This window comes from Chelmon rostratus, chromosome 7 (genome assembly GCF_017976325.1).
Source record: "Chelmon rostratus isolate fCheRos1 chromosome 7, fCheRos1.pri, whole genome shotgun sequence".
NCBI classification, from domain to species: domain Eukaryota; kingdom Metazoa; phylum Chordata; class Actinopteri; order Chaetodontiformes; family Chaetodontidae; genus Chelmon; species Chelmon rostratus.
The window spans coordinates 9,188,321-9,209,512 of NC_055664.1; the positions used below are offsets into that span (position 1 = coordinate 9,188,321).

A 21,192-nucleotide genomic window follows, 5' to 3' on the forward strand; every position below is an offset into this window, starting at 1 on the left:
GCATATCAGGTAATTTCAGATAGTTTAAGATGGTCTAGCAAATAGAATTTATGAAATCAACATTTTGCAACATGGAAATTAAAATCTCATTTCATTTGAAGCAGGAAGCTGGGGCCCGGTTTTTAGTCTGCTGAGAACTCTGAAAAATTCATAAACACATGGCACATTTAAGCCTCCAACCTATAGACAGCTCCCATACTTCATCGTTGAGCCTAAACCCAGGGGCTCAGGAGGCTGCAGGCTACAGCTGATTCTGACTCAAGCTGTGCCAGCTTTTTGTCATTTTGACTTTTTGTCCCCCAAAACCACAGGAAAGAAATCCTCCCCATAACCCTTTCTTTCCAAGAGACCTCTCCTCCTGTACAACGCACAGAAAACACACACAAACAACTAATCAATGCGAAGTTTGAGCTGGAGCAAAACTGTGAACTTTCAATCTTGTTCGCACCTAAAAATCAATTTAATGTCAAGTTATGCTTCAGTGCCAAAACAAACCAAAACAAACAACAGAAAGACATCAGCAGAGAATTGGAAAGTCAAATAAATCACCCTTATCAGTTTCAAACAGAGAGAACCAGTGAATCATCCCCCTGCCAAACAAGACCTTGTTTTTGTGCCTTTAATTAGACATTTGCCTTTTAAAAGTCACCAGTTGGCAGCCATGTGGCCTTGAAATGGACAAAACTATAATAAAACGGAGGAATGATGCCCTTAGATCTGTCCACCACTGCTGACGGAGGAAGGGTTTTCATTCGTTCGTCAAAGAAAGTGGAAACAATGCAGAGCCCTGAGGACATTTTGACAGCCAAATACTTACAGTACTGTCACGGTCAAAGAATAGACTGCCGCCTTTTGGCCGCGTACCCCTCAGGCCATCCTGTCGACCCTCAGTCCGTTCTCACATCCAATCCTCTTTGCCATTTTGTCAATACATGTTGATCCAGAAGAAGCGTCTATTCATCTTCCCAAGGACTGCGATAGATCAACATAAAATGTGATTTCTAGAGGTTTAACTTCTGTAATTGTATGCTACTTGACGTAGCAGACCATGTAAACACCAGGGATGAAAACAAGTCCAGGACTCCTGACCTAGTCTGATGGAGTACTTCATATTTTTCAAAATATATTGAAAAGGACAATAAAACAAAACACCTCCTGTCCTGAAGTGCTTCAACAATTCTTCATCTATACATCCTCCTTCACCAAGCCCCTTTTGTGTGTGTGTTTTCCCATCCTGTAGCCTTTACCCTCTCCAGCCCTCTCTACACCCCGACCCCACCTCACCTCACCCCTCCATCCTGTCTGCAGGCTGCCAGGCGCAGATAAGGTGTCTTGGCAGGGAGCTGGAGTGCTGTCCTTCGCCTCGCTGAGTGGGAATCCAGGAAGCTGTGTTCATGCCACGTCGCTGGAACAATAGGACGGGGAGGGGAAGCAATTGGGATGAAAATGAAAAAAAAAAAAAAAAAATGTCGAAGAGAAAAATGAGTATGGGACTATCAAAGCTTTGCTCTGCCAGAAGTAGACACAAAGCCAGCATGGTTTGAGACACAACTCAAAGCAACAGTTTTCCTCTCTGATTTCACTCTTGTGCAGTTTCATGACATCTATTCTTAATTCCAATATATTGAAAAATTTAAGTTTCAACTTAAATACTTTTTTAAATGCATTTCAGGGCTTATATTGTGATGAAGTAGTGCAGTTTAGCTTTTGTTGCATGCCCTAACCCTCCAGTTTTACTGATTAATGATTTTCCATGACCCTCAGAACACATCTGGGCTGTCAGCAGCTATGATTTTTTTTAATAATACAGAGGGGGAATAAAACCAAGTAAGAAGAAGAAACGACGGAGATGTTTGTGAATTCCAGTCCCGTCCTGCGTCACGCTCTTCCACTGATCTACAGGTGGCAGTAACATGCCAAGATATGATGCTCTGTGCCAACAAAGACAGAGAAGAAGAAATCTACACGCTAGTAAACTTGAACTTAGACAATTCTGGATTTAGAATACTGTTCTGTGAGGAAGGGGAGGCATTAGACCTCGAGGATATTGTGACTGAACAAAAACATAACTTTGTTTATGTGCTCTCCTACAGGCACCTTTAAATCAATGTGTCATGTGGCCGTGCCGAAATTCCACTGGCATGAGGCATGTGTGCGTCCTTCAGAGTGGAATTTCTCATTGTGTGATTGTTGAACATTGTCCACAAAGAATGTTAAGCACTATAATGGCATAAAATAACATGTACATCAAAACATTCTGAACTCGTGCGTGCGCGGCTGTCCGTTACTGTGTGTGGCAGCTGCTGAGCTCAGATGTGTAGTGTGGCTACAAGAGCTGCCATCGCCCTTTCCGCCCCCAGTCTGATTTACAGTCAGACGTTAATCAGGCACATGTACACAAACACACTGCGGTGTACCTCTTTCACACCCTGTACACATGTGCGCACAAACACTTTCACAATCGTAGCCCTCCACCTCACTGCAGCCTCGCCCTGTTCTCCCTGCCCCTCTGTCCAGCCAGGCAAGCCACATATATCCACTGAGTTTACAACCCCGTCAGTTGTACAGCTCTGCCAGCACTGGATTGAACACATTCTCAAGGTAAAGTGTTTTTTTTAAGGATCCTGAACCTGGGTTTTTTTCAACTGATACCATCGTAGAACATTTGCTCGTTAAGCCAGATCACTCTAGTGAGTTTTCACACTGCAATAAACATCTGGCAGACTTTCTCTCAGTGGTGTTTTCTCCTTTCATTATTTATATGTCATGTGACACATATAAGCTACTGCTGTAGCTGGCAAACAAAGGTAGCTCAGTTCATGGCAGCAACATATGGCATGTGTGTGCTATATATGAAATCACACCTTTTGAATCGCCTGAACACAGTGTAGGACTGCAGGTGGTGTTAAGTACCCCTCAGATGTCACGAGAATCTCGCAACTTTTCCAGTAAACTTTGTGCCGCCTGAATGGTTTGTCTTCAAACACTCCACTCTTCATGTTCACTCACATTTTTTAATCTAACGGACACAATTAAAGGCTTCACGGACATGAGTGAACTTCCGTATTCCATCCTTGCAATTGTCCTTTGTGTTCCTGCTTCATCACACCTATGAATAACGCTCCAATAGCCACCCAGCTTCTTCCATATCTCGTCTCCGGGAGATTTCAGGTGTCCAATACCGAATAAACTGTGAGCACTAAAAGCAAATGTTAGCACATTTGCGGGCCGCAGCTCCCTCCTCACCAGCACGACTCTCTAATGACTCTTCTGCTTCGCCACTACTCTCCGCTGCCATGACGTAATGTCTCTATCCCCAAATCTGCTGCCTCGGGACAAATTATATCACTCCTCTTCCATTATTGTCAAACAGCATCAGACCTTCGCCAAGTACCACATGAAAATCAAACCACCCTCACGGGCTGTCCTCAGTGGTTCAGAGCTACATAAACAGTTGGTCAGCTGTAGAGAGCAGGGGAGGAAGCCACAAATTTGGGGGTAGAGTATGGGGGACCACAGCAAGTAAACATTGTAAATGAAAGCGTCATCCATGGTGGTTGGATCAAGAGGGGATCGGTCACAGTTATGCATACAGCGTGTCGCATTTAGATCCCAATAAATGTTGGATGTACGTCAATATTTGGCAAACTGAAACCTCTTAACAAGGGAAATCAGATCATTAGCAATGAAATATTGGATGGATGGTTCTAATGGCTTCAACACCCATGGACTGACTATCACGCATCATTATAATACAGACCCTCTCTCTTGTCTCACACATTTCACTCTGGTAGAATTAAACCGATGACCCTGTGAGCTGCTATATTAGCACTGCTTTCAAACGATAGAGGAAGTGTCACGGTTTTGGCAACGACAGTGCAAACCTTGCAAGTACATCATTATCATCACATGCTGGTAGCCCATTCCTCTGGCAGGGCCTGATGTCGGGAGCAGTGTGAGCAGAAAACGTTGCCAATAGGCAAAGGTGCCTCATGCAAATTTGGCAGGAAAACAGATTTAGCTGAAGGTAGCATCAACATGTTTAAATGTCAAACATCAAAAAAAGCTCTGCTTACACTGTGAAGTCATTATCCAGCCACGACTACACCCAAACATGCTATGCTGAACGAAAATAAACCACCATTTTCCACCAAAACCTCCACTAACCCGCTCCACTTGCAAGCCTTATTTCAACTTTCACACTTTTTATGAGTCTTAATTGTGCTACATACTGGAAAAGACATTGTGAATAAGCAACTTCAATGTTCATCCTTTTCTTTGTTTGAGTATCGCAGCATATGAATGTTCCTCAGTAAGTTGCTCATGTCTGTTAAAATAAATCTCTCATATTCTCATCAATACACTTCAATTGTCAATGTCATCTAACCTCAGTCTTTCCTCTTTGTAGCACCATATGTCGGAGGAAGGTGACATCCCCCCCCCTGCTTACCTTTTACATTCAGTGCTGCTGCCATCAAGGGAAAGCAAAACAAAATAGGAAAATAGGCAGAGGATGTGAGCGCTGCTTTCTTGGAGCCAAACCAGAGAGGCGGTAAATCATAATCCCTGAGCCGAAACTGAATTCACCACACCTATCGAAACCCATTTAGGATCAGAGGCCAGAGGTCCAACCATTTACTGTCTGTGAGCTCCCCCTTTTTTTCTCCAATCCTTTTCTTTCGGGGGAAGAGAGCAGATAAATGAAAGCCACATACACATGGATGATCCTCGGCGTCCTTCCAAAAAGGAAATTATTATATTTGAAGTTATGAAAGTGCTTCCTGAAGTGAAGGAACTGCATGAGATTTTTAGGCCTGTGTCTTGATCTAAGAAAAACATAAGCAGACGCGTACTGGCAGAAAGACAAATATATGCCCTTCCACAGCCCTCCCTCTCTCTTACTAGCCCCATGTGCGACGTGATTTACAGTATATCTCAAAGCAGAAAGATTTTTTTACGGAATAGTGAAAGTGGTGCAGAACCCCATAAGGTCCTTCTGGCCGGAGACGTGAAGGGAGGAAATTGCATTGATTTAAGCTCAGCTTCTTTTGGCATTTGTCCGCCTTCTTCGTTTTTCTTTCCTAAAGTGAGGGCGTTTGTTCCACAGCCGCCGGTTTAGATACAGTCATCTAAGATGTTTTGCTTTGTCTCTCATTATATCCACAGTAAGCTGATGAGTGGAACTGAGTGGCAGAATCCCGACGCTTTATAAAAGAAACTACAAACTTCAACTACAATCAGCTTTTCTTTTTTTTTTTTTTTCGTGGAGAAGCCAGAACAGACTTCCAAAGTCCTGCTTCCATTCATAAAATGACAAAAGAGCGTGTTCAATGATGAATAACTTTCTTTCACCATGTAAAGCTGAATACCACTCAAAGCTCGCAAAAGCATATGTCATTTCTGATTGAGGAACATTAACAAAGAGCTGAGTGGTGCAGTAGTGGGAGTGCTGTTGTAATATTCTTATCCATTGCACAGTTTGCAACAGAGATATTTGTCTTCACTGTCACACGTCATTGGAGTATGTGACAAAAGCCCCTTTTAAGCACTTTGCACGACTTTCTACAAATGTAAATGTAATGTATTCTTTAAGTCCATCACATTTATTGTTAGTCAAATCATAGAAATAACACTTACAATTCATGACAACTAAAAACCTTACTTTTGTCAGCTGTTTTCAGATTTACTCCATGTCAGTTTTTAATTAAACTTTGTCCTTCGTCCTTATTCTTCGTCAGTTTTAGGTTGACTAAATTCACATCTTGGTCTCGAAAAGTAAAGTTTGAGCATAAACTTATGCATAAAGTTCATGATTTGTGACATACAATGTCAGCATTTAGCCTGCCGACGAGGTCACACATAAAATACTGTGTGTCTAGTAATCAACAGACCTGTTCATCAAATGTGTGTTGCAATGATGCTGTGCTGTTCAAAGAAGAATTAGGCAGACGGGTGCAGAAATGTGGAGCCATCCAATCATAAGAAAGGGATTTGGATTTTGTGATTGTCCCCCTGATTTTGTAATAATAACTACAAACCAGAATAAAAACAAGAACACGCAACCGAAACATTAAATATACGAAACTATGCCACAACCTGACTGGAAGCTGTTTTTGATTCAATTAATAAATCAGTAAAATGAAAGCTAATAATGCTATTAATAAAGGAACACACACACACACACACACAATTCCCATTGCTAATTGAAATGGTTTAGAAAAGTGCCTTGAGTGCAGCTGTAGCGTGTAAGTTAAGCTTTGCATGTTGGGAATGTTAAGGAAGAATCTATGACACAGGGGACAGAGCGGAGTTTAAAAGTGCATATTTTTAGCTCCTCGTCTGGAGCTTTTATTTACAACTGGATGTTTTTCCCCCGGTTTTTCTCCATCCCCAGCTTTGGAATTCTCTGTCGAACAGCAGATCCATGGTTCCCTGCCACAGCGAAGGGCTTCAGTTTAGGACGATTGATGGCTGCTTCCCCGCTGAGTTCACATCAGCCAGTTTCCCCTGCAGCCTTGTTTCACTTCTTGTGTCTGCACCACATGCAGGTTATGTAATGGCAACAACTGTGAAAACCACTGTACAGGAAGCTTTAAGATAATGCATTGATTTAACAGTGGGTAAACAAAGACACGCCACCAAAGAGTTGTTCCACTTGAGGAAAATTCTCTTTGTTTATCTCTTAGCTCTCTCTAAAAGCTCTAATGCAATTATTAATGTTATGCTTTTATATGTCAAATGACTACAAAAACTACCAAAAATGGTTTATTCTTATTTAAATTCTGGTAAAAGTCCCTGTTCTATGTCTGCTCATATGAGAGATGTTCTCAGCTGTTCTCATCCTGCCCACTATTGTCTGACCTGAGTGAAATCCGAGCTTGCTGTTGATACAACATGACATCTTTTAGCATACTGGAACAATTAGGATGGCCTTCATCCCCATGACCTTTTGACCCTCGCTCACGTCTCCACACGGCCTTCAAGAGCTGCCTCACCTGGGGAGCCAGAGGAGAGGCGGAGGGTGAGGCAAAGTTTGACATCCAGAGGTTTAGATGTGACACTGGTTCGACAGACAGGCTGGACGCAGAGATTTAAATGCCTATGACCAAACTGAAAGCTGGACGTGATGTGGCCCCCGGTGTGCTGTGCTCAGGACTGGTTGGTTGGCTGGTTGAGATTCCCTCCGCTCTGCAGCGGTATGATAGAGACGGCTGTATCACAAAAGCAGCAGCTTTGGTTGTCAGAAGTTAGGTGGAAAGGAAACACTTCCCTCTCTTACCTCCCAGCTCATCCCCCCCTTTCCTCCCTCCACATGAGCAAAAGTACAACCCTTTAAGTAACAAGTTCTTGTTACAGCCTAAATGTGTCATTAAAGCAGAGAAAACGAGGAGGAAGGAAATGCAGTAAGCCGCTGCTATACGGTTTTCAGTGTGGGAGATCATACAGGGGCTGTGAGACTGTCTTAGGTCTTTCCAAGTTGTCGTTTTGAGCCATAAATGAAAGCAAAACAACAGTGTGGGAGCCAGCCGAGCCAGCAGAGGCTCAAGGACTTCATACTTTGAGTCTCGGTTTCATATCAAGCCAACACCACTTCACCAACTCCTCTAGCTGTGTACCTGCCTTCCAGCCATCCATTTTCTCTCAAGATCCAACCTACTTCCCTGCATGCCACACTGCTCAGAGCTGTGCTCAGACTCTCTCCCAGTCATTTTGGTCCTATCTTTCCCGCTCTCGTTCCAGCTGTGTTTTTCCTCTTTGTTTGATTGACGCGTTTCACATCATGGTGTGTGTGTGTGTAGGGGGGACAACTGCTCTCTTTACCTCTCTTTGCCTCCTTCGTTCAGTCCATTTTCTTTACATTTCCTGCTCTTTTTCTCTCCCTCTCCTCTTCTGTCTGCCTCCTGTGCTCCACTTATGCATCCCAGCAGTCTAGATTTCCTTTCCTCAGGTTATAATAGTTAGACTGTGAAATCACCCGGGCCCCACACCCCTCCCTTCATCCCCGTGTCCTTCTTTCCCCTTCCACTCCCTAACATCTTTCTCTCCCTCCTCTGATCCCCTCCCCATCCTCTTACTACTTATAGCCAATCTTTAATATTTATGGCCTCAAAGCTTGAGAAGTGGGTGGGGGCACGGGGCTTTACCTCGCCTGTGATTACTTGCGTGTTGTCAGGAACCAAACGAGGTAAGGTGAGGGCTGCGCTACAAGGTTGAGGCTATGGAGCTGCAGCCCTGCAGAGCAGAACAGAGGAGAACCCAATCTCCTCTGAGCCCCCACACTGAAGTGATTAGGCCTCAGGAAGCTCAACCTGACATTGCTGACACTAGGCCCCCGTACCACATCCTGCCTCAATATCCACCCACACCACACGACGCCACCTTTCTACGCTGACACCCGACTCACCGTGGCAACCGCAAGGCTGATTTACATATTCTGATATGGTTAGGGAGGATGGAAGAGCAGAGGCTGTAGCAGGACACTCAAGAGGGTGGACTAAAAGTCGAGAAGAAACCTGAGATCGGTGAAAAAAGGGAAAGAAAGAAAAATGCTTGTGGCAACTGCTTCCTTTATTGTTTCCCTGTGTCAAGGAGTGGTGGCAGATGTAAACAGGAAAAAGCAATGCAGCCTGCCAATTTCAAGCCTATTAACTGTAAGTGGGATAACTACTGCAGGTGCTTTATTTTGGCTGCCGGGATCACAGGTCATGAAATTTGCGCACAGAAAACATGAGAAATGAACATTATTTAAGTAAAAAGTTTCTGGTTGACCTCTCCCCGCATGAAGAGAAAACATGCACCAACTCAGTGCATTGTAGCCTAGCATCTGGAAACACAACATGCGACGTTATAAAATGCATGGCATTTTGGCATGCACTATGTGGGCAATATTGTGATTAAGGTTACCTTCATGAAAGAGCACTACTGCCCTCTTGTGTTTGGGGTGAAAAGGACTTTACTGAGAGCATGGAGCTGCGTTTGATTTAAACTTTACTTTGGAGAAACTTTATCTCACTTTCAGAAACACGAGTGGGATAAAGATATGGATTTTACTCACTCACTCAAAAATACATCACATCAGAACCAAAGTTTACTAATTTCTTTCTTTATTTTTTTTTATTTCTACAACTTGCTTTATTAGCTTATTAAATCAACAGCAGTTGACTAGAAAGGTTTTCACAGTACACTGGGCTTCTGCTATTTTCACATGAGAGTACAAGAAAGTATAGTCTGCATTCTGCATTACATATTCATAAGACCGAACAATTAGACTTTAAACTGTGTATCCCCTGACCCTCTAAAGTGAATAATAAACCTCTTTTATGACATTCAGGTTTGAATTGGGCATGTTAAGGCATGGAGATATTCATGATTCTTTCATGAGCGCTCCACAAATCTAAAGCTGCGTCTAACCCAAAACTCCACATATTTCGTTTTAGCTGTTATTTGTTCTCTCCCTCTGTCTCTCACACTCTCCTTCACCAATCAAGATGTGTCTCTTTTTTTTAAGCAGTGATTGCTCTCTGTTTGACTCCCATCTCCGGTGAAAGTGTTTCATTTCAATAATGCAGAAGTGAAACCAACTCCATTTAAAAAGGGAGTCTTGCTGAATACTCTGGGGGCCGAGGGAATAATCAAAACACTGCAAGAGCCAGCGAGGAATACAAACTCCAGTTAAGAACAAAGAAAATGGAAATCAATGGCAGGATATGCAGATTTTTTTGACAGCTCGACACGCAAATAATCTTTTGGGAGTTTGCCCTCTGTTGCCTTTGCCAGGTTAAAATAACAACTGAGCAGGGAAATATAAAATGCAGTATGCTGAAGAGAGGGCACAGCATAACACCTACTTAGTTCTGTGTGAAGGTGTTCCAAAACAATCAATAAAGAATGTGCTGCATTGCAAGCAAGGCTGAAACGGCTACCAATCTCAGGAATTCATTTAAAGCTAAACACTGTATTATTTAATAGCACTTCATGTTTTATGCACAGTTGTATGTGTCATTTTGTCGACACTTGAGAAGCTTGAGCAAAATCTCCATCTTATGGGCGTCTTTCTTGAAGCAGCTGAGTAAGGTGTAGTCTCTCATCACAGATTCCAGCATCTCTGGCAGCACATCGTACTGGATCAGGCCTTGTTCGCTGTATGCTGTGGTCATCACCCCCTCGTCCAACATCTGCGCGGAAAACATTTGGAAAAACGGTGGAAATATTAAGAAAAAGAAAGGCCCGTTTTGTCTACCAGTGGTTCTAAAGTGAAGGACAGTAGTAAATTTCTAGTATTCTGTAATAATTTGTATTGTCACAATAATTACACAGTAAAATGTATTTTACATGCCACTCCAGGTTTAGTTATATAACAGTAATCCAGAAGTGGAATTTGGCCCACCTTCTTGATGAGGACCACCACCCCTTGCTCCAGACTGATCAGTTTCTCAGAAACCCACTTGGTCTTGTTGAGCAGCATGTCAGGAGCATCATTGTAGCGGTCCAGCGTGGTCTGCAGGTACACCAAAGGCTCGATCCACGACTGGACCAGCATCAGCACAGAGTGGAGCAACCATTTGTCCTGCGGGGCACACAGATGGAGACATAACTGACCCCAAAGTTGTCGTTAAACAGAAAGACGGTATGGAAATCACACTACAAAACATTTCACAGCCACAGTGGAATTGACTTTGCTCTATCCATGTCCTGGTGGGAACATTTTTTTTTTTTTTTGTGATGAATGTGCCATTTGAACTCCAGGATTTCTGTATGATAGTAATGAACAGAAGCAATCAAAAAAGACTGAGCTTCGTAACGGCATGGCTTCTGATCAAGGGCTCGTCAGCTATAAAACATCCAGCAACTAAAATAGGCTGAAATGTCGTGGGTGAGGCAGTCGAGCCGCTTAGCAGAGCAGACTCTAAAGCAAGTGCAAATGACCATTGACCAATGATGGCCATTAAACCGCAGAGCAGGCAACATTTCCACAGAAAGGGCATAATTATTAACATAAAGAAGAGCTTTGCAGTGTGCAGTTTCAAAGATCACACTTACTATTATAGTGACATGACTTCAACCTACAGTTTCAATACTGCTCTGAGAAACTGCCACGCATACTTGGCCTCTGTTAGTTGAAGGAGGATTATTGCAGAAATTTCCATTAACCAGATTACAGTTTACGTCATCCCAATCACCCGTCACTGGCCTTTCCCTAAGTGGCTCGATTAAATTTGCAGCCTCCTGTCAAGCTGACCTTTGGCCTAAAAGACTATGCCCTGTTGGGACAGTAGTCAAAACCTCAGTAGGCACATACACATTTGTTGAAATATTATACAGGCGGGTATATGCATGAGATTTGAGGACCTTACGTCGTAATTATTGCAAACAGCCCATCATTCAGCGGCTGGCAGGGGCAATGGAGGAGAGGTTTACTTGCACACTTAGGGGCTGTTATTAGATTACAAAGAGCAAGCTTGGGCTCTTAGCAGCTTCAAAATGATTTGTGTGCAGACCTGTGCATGCAAACAGTCATGCATTAATGCCAGCTCGAAGCCTGCAAACACTCACTCACACGCACACACACACACACACACACACATACGCACACAAGCACAAATGCACAAGAAATATTAAGTCCACTAGGATGCACAGAGACAAACAGACACGCAAACACAAATCCATGCACCCATGTAGACACACAGAAACCTATACAGACACTCACACAAGGAAACTGCCTCTGTACGAACACACACACACGTATTGACATTCTTAACAGATTAAGATCAAAGCCCTGACACAGGAAACAATAATATGCCGTGGTGTTCAGAGGCCATGTACTCACAGATATCTGTTGGATTTCACTTCTGGAGCTGGGGATGGGTAAGGATTTGGTGATGCAGTCATAGCCAGCTTGGTTCCTCTGGAGCTGCAATGGAAACGGGACAAACATCTCCTCCTACAATTAATACAAGAATGTGGAAAAAAGAAGGGAAAACATAAAAAAAACACATACGGGGGCAGGGGAACCTCTGGCCTCTGGACTGTTGCGCTTTCCAAGGGAAATGGACAAACAATTATTTCTTTTGTTGAAGTAAAAGGCAAACCAGAATGCCTAAGTTAGTCTGCGTGGATGTGTTCACAGTGCTGAAAAAAAAGCTAATCTCAAGAGTCATTACAGCTTGAAACATGCTAAACTAGATGAGATGCAAGGACAAATGTTCTTGGATAAAGATCCCTCTTCTTCTCTGTATTGGAAGCCCAACAAGCAGCTTTCACAAGACCACATTCTGACAGAGTTACTCAGGCAACTTTTGCGACGAGCAGGCTAACAGCCAAAAAGCGGAAACCTCATTCAGAAGGAGAATTTGAGCAGAGCTGCTAGCAAATAAAATTGTTCCAAAATGAGCCGAAGTAAAACCTGATGTGGAAGCTTAGTGACCGCAAGTGTCGGTGTGATCTGACCTTCTTGGTGGACATTACCAAGCACCTCTCAGAGCCGAACCTCGAGCTCCAGCAGCTTCTCAGCTTGTGAAATTAAAGCTGTGGCAACTGGAAAGAGGAAATGCTGCCCCAAACTTGTAAAAACCAGCCGCAAATAGCATCATAATCATCATCATCATCATCACTTCCATCTGACATCAGACGCCTCACCACAGAGAAGCAGTTCCCATCATTGCAGAGGTCATCAATAATTAAGCATGGCCCTCAAAGGATGTTATAAAAATTGAAAAGGCCCCTGATAAGAAAAAAGGTTCCTGCCTCTGGTTTAGTATACAGAATTAAAAAAAGCTTTCATCTTTTTTTTTCAGTTTACTCTCAATTTTCATACGTGAAGGTTATGAGCAGCCCTATTCAGATCTGTGTTTTTTTTACAGAGTTATCTTAGTATCAGACGGCGTGTTGAAATAATTACACTCCTAACCTTAAAAGAAATTTTTTTAGAAAAAATTCTAACCGATTTGAAAGCCTTTGGTTCTCATGGGTGTAGAATTACGAGAACACACAGTGGCAGACACGCGAGAAAGACAGATGAGGGAGACGGTGACAAAAGCAGCCGATCTTTACCACAGGAGACACGTTTTGTTCTCCAGCATGTTCTCATCTGCAGACCCCATGCAGCGCCTTCTCGGCAACAACCCCATCACATTTCAAAGATCATTTTGGATCTGGAGCCTCGGAGTGAAGGGGATTCAACAGGCTGCAGAAACCTGTCCTCTCGCTGCTGCAGCGTATCATTATCACATTTGTATTACTCCACTGTAGGCCTGGTTCTTCAATAAAACATCTTTGGCTCAGAAGGGAGATAGAAGATTACTTTGAAGCCCGGCAGTGAGGCGATGATCATGTCAGAATCAAAAGCAAATAGCACGCAGTATCTTAGAGGAAGTGTCAGTGCTTTTGGTCCGGCGTACTGCGAGAAAGGCCAACAAAAAGTCATTTTGCCCTCACTATCAACCCTGTCTCCTGGGAGTTACATTTATGGACAACTAATCTGCATTCATAACTACATTGTGGTGACAACATAATGTTCTTTCTTTTCTTGCTATTAGTGCGGTCTGTAATATCTTAATTTCCCTGGCATGGGATCAATAAAGTTATATCTTATCTTATCTTATCTTATTTTATCCTATTGTACAGTGCTTGGGTCACAGAGAGGTGGTCGGGGTGGATGGCGGCCGTACAAAGTGCAGGAATGTGACACCGGAATCCAGTTGTCTATACAGCGGCTAGGTTTTCTGCATCAAAAGCACTTTGTTTGTTGTTTTTTCTATATTAAAAACTAACCATAATCTTTCCCTATCATTAACCGAGCGCTGTCAACATTTTTACAAATTCCCAGGTGCATTGACTAACAACATTTTCTCATTGTGTTAATAGAAAATGTGGTTATGTTTCCTTCAAAACAGATTTGCTGTTGCAGGTTAGTTCTAGGAGAGAACTCACTCCGAGTGTTGCTAGATTACATGCTAGATGTGATGATAACGATTATACAGCCTTGGACGTGTAGGGCTCGCTGTCTTTTTGATGTAAGAAAAATGAATTTCGTTGTTCTCTATAGGACTTGATTTTATTACGGTTCCTTTTAGTTCTATGTAAAAAGTGATGTTGTACAGCTTCTCAGACGCAAAACATTGCTGTCACTGTAGCCTTTGCCCGAGGCTGCGTTTCGACAGCACTGCTTTTCAAAATGCTGATTTCACATTTCATAAAAATTATCTAACTCATGCCCGACTTTAGGGGACAAGAACATCCCCACTGTAGGTAATGGATTTTCTTAGATTTCCTCTCAGTTGAATCCTCCCTTTCTAGGCACAATGAAAATCATTCCTATTGTCAGGTGTTACTCAGTGTGAAGTGTGATTCAGTTTCTCCCGAGGCTATACACATGTTAAATCGAAGGTTTGGTGTGTGGCGAGAGCCTGCGGAGACAACGGCTCTGTTGAACGGTCAAAACGTGCTAAAAAGGCAAAGATTCATTTCGGGGCAAGGGTCGGCGTTACTCACAAACAAAGAGCACGATTCCTCTGAGACACGGTATATGAGCTCAGCATGCTGGATGACTCGGTCCAGAAGCTTCTCTTGGGAGATGGAGGTGCAGCGGGAGAAGGTACCCTGCTCCTCCCTGCAGTCCAGTGGGACGCTTACAGTAAGCAGATAGGGCCAGAGCAATACAGCCCATACACCCCGCTGCATGACTGAAGAAAACCACACACACACACACATAGATGTAACAAATGTTCACAAGTAAATACTCATGGAAACAAGGACAAAACACAAAAAGCCCTCTCATCCTGCATCTTTATTCTGTGCTGTGGTACTCCTGCATTTTACTGCTGCCATAATTTATATCTGTCAATACAATTACAAAAGGCCTTTCTGTCTCCAGGTGATGCATTACCTGTCATTGTGTGCATTCTGTCGGTCTTCAAGTCTTCCTAGGTTGTCTCTCATGCTGACTTCTTTTATAAAACCTGACCGGGCCATGAATTAAGGAAAAGGTCAGTTTGGTCTTGCGTAGGTTGTTGTAAAAAGATACCGGTCCACCCGAAGCAACACATTTCTTGTCTCATGCATAATAAAAACATGGTAATTACAATCAGGCATGCCAGGCCTAACCGTTTTTGCGCTTCAACGTTTACAAACTGGAAATTTGTCTATGTGGCAATACGAAATCAACCGACCTCAATTTAAAAATAAAAATGTTTTGTGCATTTGTATTCCAGCCAGCATCCTGGAACCATTGGCAAATAATCCAAGAATGAAGACTGAGACTGATTAGATTTATCAGACAGAAGCTCAAAAAAGGAACGGGCTGAAAAATCCCTCCTTTCAGCTGAGTTAAGTATGTAATGTAGATTTGAACACGCATGACAGAGAGACGGCGGCAGAAAAGGCGGCGTAGAACTGCAGCAGACACGGCAGAAAGGGGCTGAATGAACGAGAGTTGGAAATCACTGGAATCTAACAAAACCCCACAAATCTTCCTTTTTATTTTGACTTTCATATTCCATTTTGCTCAGAAAACCACGGGTGTGTGAGAGTAGGTCTGCCCAGAAGCTATGTTTTCCCAATTGTAATGACTGTGTTTAGCTGTCATACAAGAAGGAAGCTCATATTGAGTAGTAATCCTTGTCTGCTTGAAACAGACTCTATTTTTTTTTTTTTGCTGCACTACTTATTTTTTTTCCCTTTAAATCACTTCTGTTACAAGTGTACTACAACTGGAAGCTTACCAGGGCTGAGTTGTCTGTCAGTTTATGGTAATAAATCCATCCATGTATTTTGGATACAAATTACAGAACATTTCTGCCTCATACACATAAAATTGAATAAAATTGTCTTTTATTGTTCGGTATTAAAAAGGATAAGACTGCATTCTTCAGTGAGGTTTTTTTTTTTTCATGGACTAAACCATGAAGAGAAGGACAACAAGAGGCTTGAGCTCAAGTGTTTATTATTAAAGATGGACAGGGGATCAGAAAGTGGGGGCTGATGGGGGTCATGTTACTAAACTTGACGTTGCACACATGCATCCTCAAGACACCTGGCGCCTCGTGTCTGTCAACCTCTTACATATGAAACAATGTTCTCTTCTTCTTTTACGCCTTGGTCTTTTCCTCCTCCACCTCCTGTGGCAGGTAAGCAGATTTTCACAATTTAAACACACCTCTCGCAAAAAAACATCTTGTTTTCTTCAACCTCCTTATGTTAAATCCTATCAAGTGTGAAAACTGCACGTTGGTAAAAATACAAAACATCCCAATTAATGTGATGAGACTCAAGTCATAGTTGTGACTACAACTACATACATGAGGGTATTTTTGCTCTGCCTAATCTGATTTGGGGATCTGCCAAAAAGGTGGAGTGTTTGTAGCTCAACCTATACAGGTTTAACCTAATTTCTTGTTCATGCTACATTCTTTAAATGCAGGCTAAAATAATGTACACAGTATGTTTTGTGCATCTGAACCTTTAAAAGGTTGCTTTTTACACATTAGGTTCCATCAAAGTATCTTCATGCACATTTCTTGGGGTGGCAGTCCTCCATAAGGACTTGACAAGGTGCCCTTCTGGGTGCTGCGCCGTGGCAACCATTCACTCTGACATCTCTCCACATCAACTGCATGTATATGTATCTCTGTGTAACTGTGTGTGTGTGTGTGTGTGTAATCAGTGAGTAAAGATGAACTTCCGCCAAAGGGCATTAATAAAGGAATTCTTCTTCTTCTGAAGTAATTCTGTTAGAGAAGGTTGGTGGAAAGGGCAAAACTCAAAAAACTTTCGATTTTGCAAAAAACGTTTTTATGCCTGCTTGAGGTGGCTAGTGCCTTTTTTCAAAAAAGAGTTAGGCCCTATGAATGAGAGATGGGAACACCACAAATAAGTTCTGACATAGCGACCATTTAACTTACATGAGGGAGGAAGAAGAAAAAGATGAAGAAGAAGCTGTTTCTGCAGTTTAAAACATCTCCTCGATGCTTCACACATGTCTGATGTGCCATTTCTCACATTTATTCATGAAACAGACAGAAATGTCATATTTCCATTGTGTTTTCTACACTTTTTTTCATGTAAGAGTAGGCCATTAAGTGTCAGGCTTGGATATAATTAGGAGTGAAAGAAGTATTCAGATCCTTTATTTAAGTAAAGTACTAATATCACAATGTGAAAATACTTAAAGGATGTAAGTATTATCAGCAAAATGTACTTCAAGTATCAAAAGTAAACACAAGAAGCATCTTAATCAAGTTGTTGTAAAACTTTTATAATAAGTACTTTAAAATGCAGTAAATTCATAGTTGAACTTTAATGTGCTTATTAAAAAGTGTATTACTTTTTACTACCAACAATCGTTGGTGCAATACTTCTAAGCGCACTTTAATCATTTTACATAAAAGTACGCTATAAATACTGGAATGTAGTATTTTGTAGTGGGATTTAGGGAGTACATGTAAAAAAATGTAGAAAATACACTTTTACAAAGCTTTATTTAATACTCTTCACAGACAGCACTGTTGTTTGTAATAAAACTATTTCTAACCATATTAAAATCTATTCTACTGAGTAAAACGTAAATATATACAATAGTAGTGCACTTTGAATTCGTTGTGATACACTATATATAAGTATGCTTCACTGGTTGAATGAACTTACAGTGAATCAGACAGTGTTTATTTGTTCTTTTCTGGAAGAAAGGCTGTCAGTGGCCTCCGTGGAGAGTGTACTGGCATCCTGGATCTCAATGTAATTCACCCGCAGCAGCAGACAGGAGAGCTCTTCAGGGGTCATAGAAAACCATCGACTACCCTCTGCCCTCCACGGAGGACATCTCTATCTCCTGCAGCCTCTGCAGAGCCAAAACCGTTCTGGAGGGCTCTTCTCATCCTGGACACCGCCTGTTTGACCTGTTGCCCTCTGGCAGGCGCTACTGGACCATCAAAGCTTGGACCACTAGACTTGACAACAGTTTCTCTCTCTGGGCCGTAAGTACACTTAACTCCAAACAGCACCGGATGACGTCTGAAGTGCAATACGATGACTGTCTTTCTAATGCAATAATTACATTCACACTCACACTAAATACACTCATTCTAGTGCAAACCCACACTGTATTTATTTATTTCACTTAATATTCCAGAACCGGTGTTGCAGCCTGTAGATGTTTTGTGTTTGCCGTGTTTCCTTATGTCTTTTTATTACACTGATGAGTAGCAGCGCTCCTAATTTCACTGTATACTGTGCAATTACAATAAAATGTTTCTATTTCTATTTATTTTCAACAATAAAAAAGTAATGCAATATGCAGCTTGCTAGCATTTGAGCTGCAATTTAATGTATTCATTACAAACGTATTACATTATTATTAACACCAGAGAGTGAACAAAAGTTTTAAAAGGTAAGTGGTTAATAATATGCATTATTCCTGAGTGGGCTTAATAGAATACATCACTGCTAAGTTTTTTATATATTTTTACAAAACTTTCTTTAACAACTCTGACGGGAAAATGTAACATATTAAACATAAATGAATGTTTACTGGACACTTACGTACGTAGTCTGTGTACTACAAACACAATTCTCAAAAGGAGGCTCGTATCTATTTAAATATAAATGTAAGACGAGTACATTGTGATAAACTAAAGCATTAAGTGTTCCTTTAAGGCTTCTGCACTCGTCGAAGGATTTTGCAGAGATAACTGGTTCTCACAAGACAGCGATGCTGCAACCGTATGATGATCCCATAGAACGCATCCCAATTTTTTCACATCTACTGAAACGAGCCAATGCCGTGTGGCAATGATGCCCAATCACAGAAAGAGTGATTTGCACTCTGAGCAAACCCACAAGCACCTTTTCGAAATACTTGAGAACCCCTTTAGGCTGCAACTGCATTTCATGTCAACCCAACCACACTAGTGGAACAACATCACACCACCAAGCCTTGATGTCCAAACTAACACTAAATACCATTTCTAAAGACAAATTTTGCAGCCTGTGCGTAGCACTGACTATCAATTATTAATATACTGTGGAAACAAATAAATAAAAGAGTTATGGACACAGCTGTGGGTGCAAGAAGTAATATTCGGCAGAAATGAAATAACTGCCACTTTAATAGCAGTATAAAACATCACCAAAGCAGACAAAACAGAGACATATAAGCTATGTAAACTCCACAATGGCTGCAGCCACGAACACACATTGAAAGCAAAGAGAACTGTACAGTTTTTACACACCACAACACTAAGTTAGGCAAGTGGTCGTCTCTGTAGTTGCCAAAGGCCCCTCACCTGTCATTCTGTGAGCCTTGGGCACCGCAAAGTCCTCAACAGTCTGCTCTTGGTTCAACTTCTGTGCTTCTCAGTCCGTATAACCAGTCCTCTTAGCCCCTCAGGCCCACTGCGCTCCTCAGAGTTTCCAAACATTTTGAGCTAAATGAAGCTCTGTAGTCACAAATGTGACAGAAACATGTCTAACATGTGGCCAACATTGTGAAATGGTCACAGTTTGCTTGGTTTAGGCACCAAAAATGCTTGATTGGTCTGCACTTTGCCACCTTGCTCTGAGGGGCATGGCTGGGAATGATATGAACACAACAAGTAGTGACAGAACTGTAAGTGACTTATGCTACAGTGACAGACTTTCTTTCTACTGAGGCCACTATATTTGAAAACAATATATTAATACAATCCATCACTTAATAAATAAAATAAATACAAAGCCGACCATAAGTCGTGCATTTAAACACGGGTCCACTAATACAGGCAGTAAGGATGAAAAAAAAACCTTTGCAATGAGTAAAGACAGATAGAATACGCCTAAAACAAGAGCTTACAAATTAGATTTCCCAGGAAATGGGGCATGTTTCACATCATTTGGAAGTTTCTCAGCTGTGAGCACAAAGACTTTCTCACTCAGAACACGTTTTCGACCACTAAAAACGCCAAACGGGATGGCCTTTAAACTGAGGTGAGGCTCCAAGTCCTCCTGCAGTTCTTTCCTCCAATAGTGTCTCTAATGAGTCAAGAGACAGCACAATTATAGATCCAGCCTTTGTAAGAACCTTGTTAATCCTGATCCTATCAGGGGCAGCTATGCTGTTACCCCAACATACAACAGATATTTTGGGAAATATCAGTAGTTCCTTTGTCTAACTAATATTAAGGTTCAGGTAATGATCATCATACCAGCTGTTAACCTTCTGTCTGTACTGCATGTCTTCCCCTCAATGTTTAGTGTGAGGGTGATGAGGGCAGAATCGTCACCTTGCCGCCCGGCTGTCCCTGCAATCAGCTGTGTAAAGGTGACTAAAGAAGTTAGAAGATAAAACTGTCTATAATTTGCACAAGTGATGCTATTTACCTGCGTGCTCCTTAATTGCTGTATCCCTTGACTCTGGTTTTTGTAAATACAGTGTTTCTTAAATCTGCTCGGCAGCTTTGAGGCATCTGAGTTTGCATGAGGGTAATTTGTATCCTCGCATTTTTTTTCCTCCCTACGCTGAATTTAAACGTGTTCTGTGTGAGGGCTTGTTTGGAGCTTTTATCTTTTCAGGCCTCTCATTTTCATTTTAATGAGCACTTTACATTTTTACAGCAACAGCGCGACTGTTCCCATCTTCTGTTCGCATCCTCATCCCTACTCTTAGACTGGCAGGCCGACGCTGAACTAGCCCTCCCTAATTTCTGATGCCAGATGGGTTTGAGAACAGGTGTTTCACCAGCACATTACACAGCTTTCATCAATTACTGTAATAGTACATCTTCAATACATCTAACTACCTCTTAATATTTGTCTAATAGTCACTTGTGAAAGATATGCTTTCCGCTCTAAATTGCTCCTCAGGTTCTATCCAGCACTCAAATCAAACTGCTGCCACAATTTCCTGAGGATTTCATTTCCTTAGACTGCTTTCAGGGTTCATTACGAAAGCTTAGAACATCTGTTCTTGCAATTATCTTTTTAATGCTGTTATGTCGAGATCACAAGCTAATTGTTTTGTTATCTCGAGATAACAAAAGGCAGATTTCTAGAGATAACAAGATAATTTGTCACGAGAAAAAGACTCGTTTTCTCAAGCTTACTGGGTAATCGTGGAGAACTCAGAAATGAGTGTCTGGTTTCTTTTGATCACACCTGTTTTCAGCCTTCACGGGAGGATTCATCACCGAACCTCGACTGAAGCACAGTCTGATGGGTTGATCA

The 21,192-nt window shown here is 41.9% G+C and overlaps 1 protein-coding gene and 1 long non-coding RNA gene across 2 annotated transcripts; both read right to left on the reverse strand.

The window, feature by feature from the left end:
* Window positions 1–407: 407 nt before the first annotated feature.
* LOC121609720 lies at window positions 408–4,588 on the reverse strand. Its single transcript, XR_006007007.1, has 3 exons — window positions 4,451–4,588; window positions 1,285–1,405; window positions 408–972 (listed from the first exon to the last, which is right to left on the reverse strand). It is a non-coding gene; the product is annotated as an uncharacterized LOC121609720 (long non-coding RNA).
* A 5,392-nt stretch (window positions 4,589–9,980) lies between these two features.
* Window positions 9,981–14,900, reverse strand: smtla (somatolactin alpha). Its single transcript, XM_041940427.1, has 5 exons — window positions 14,885–14,900; window positions 14,491–14,681; window positions 11,828–11,941; window positions 10,388–10,567; window positions 9,981–10,175 (listed from the first exon to the last, which is right to left on the reverse strand). Exons 1-5 carry the CDS (start codon window positions 14,898–14,900, stop codon window positions 9,981–9,983), a joined length of 696 nt encoding a protein of 231 aa, XP_041796361.1.
* Between the last annotated feature and the right edge of the window lie 6,292 nt (window positions 14,901–21,192).

Excerpts from the sequence above, each read along its gene's own strand:
- smtla (XM_041940427.1), bottom strand. Across the intron at positions 11,942-14,490 it reads AGGAATCGTGCTCTTTGTTT|GAGGAGATGTTTGTCCCGTT; the intron begins GTGAGTAACGCC and ends TATTAATTGTAG. Across the intron at positions 10,568-11,827 it reads GTGAAATCCAACAGATATCT|GACAAATGGTTGCTCCACTC; the intron begins GTGAGTACATGG and ends TGTGCCCCGCAG.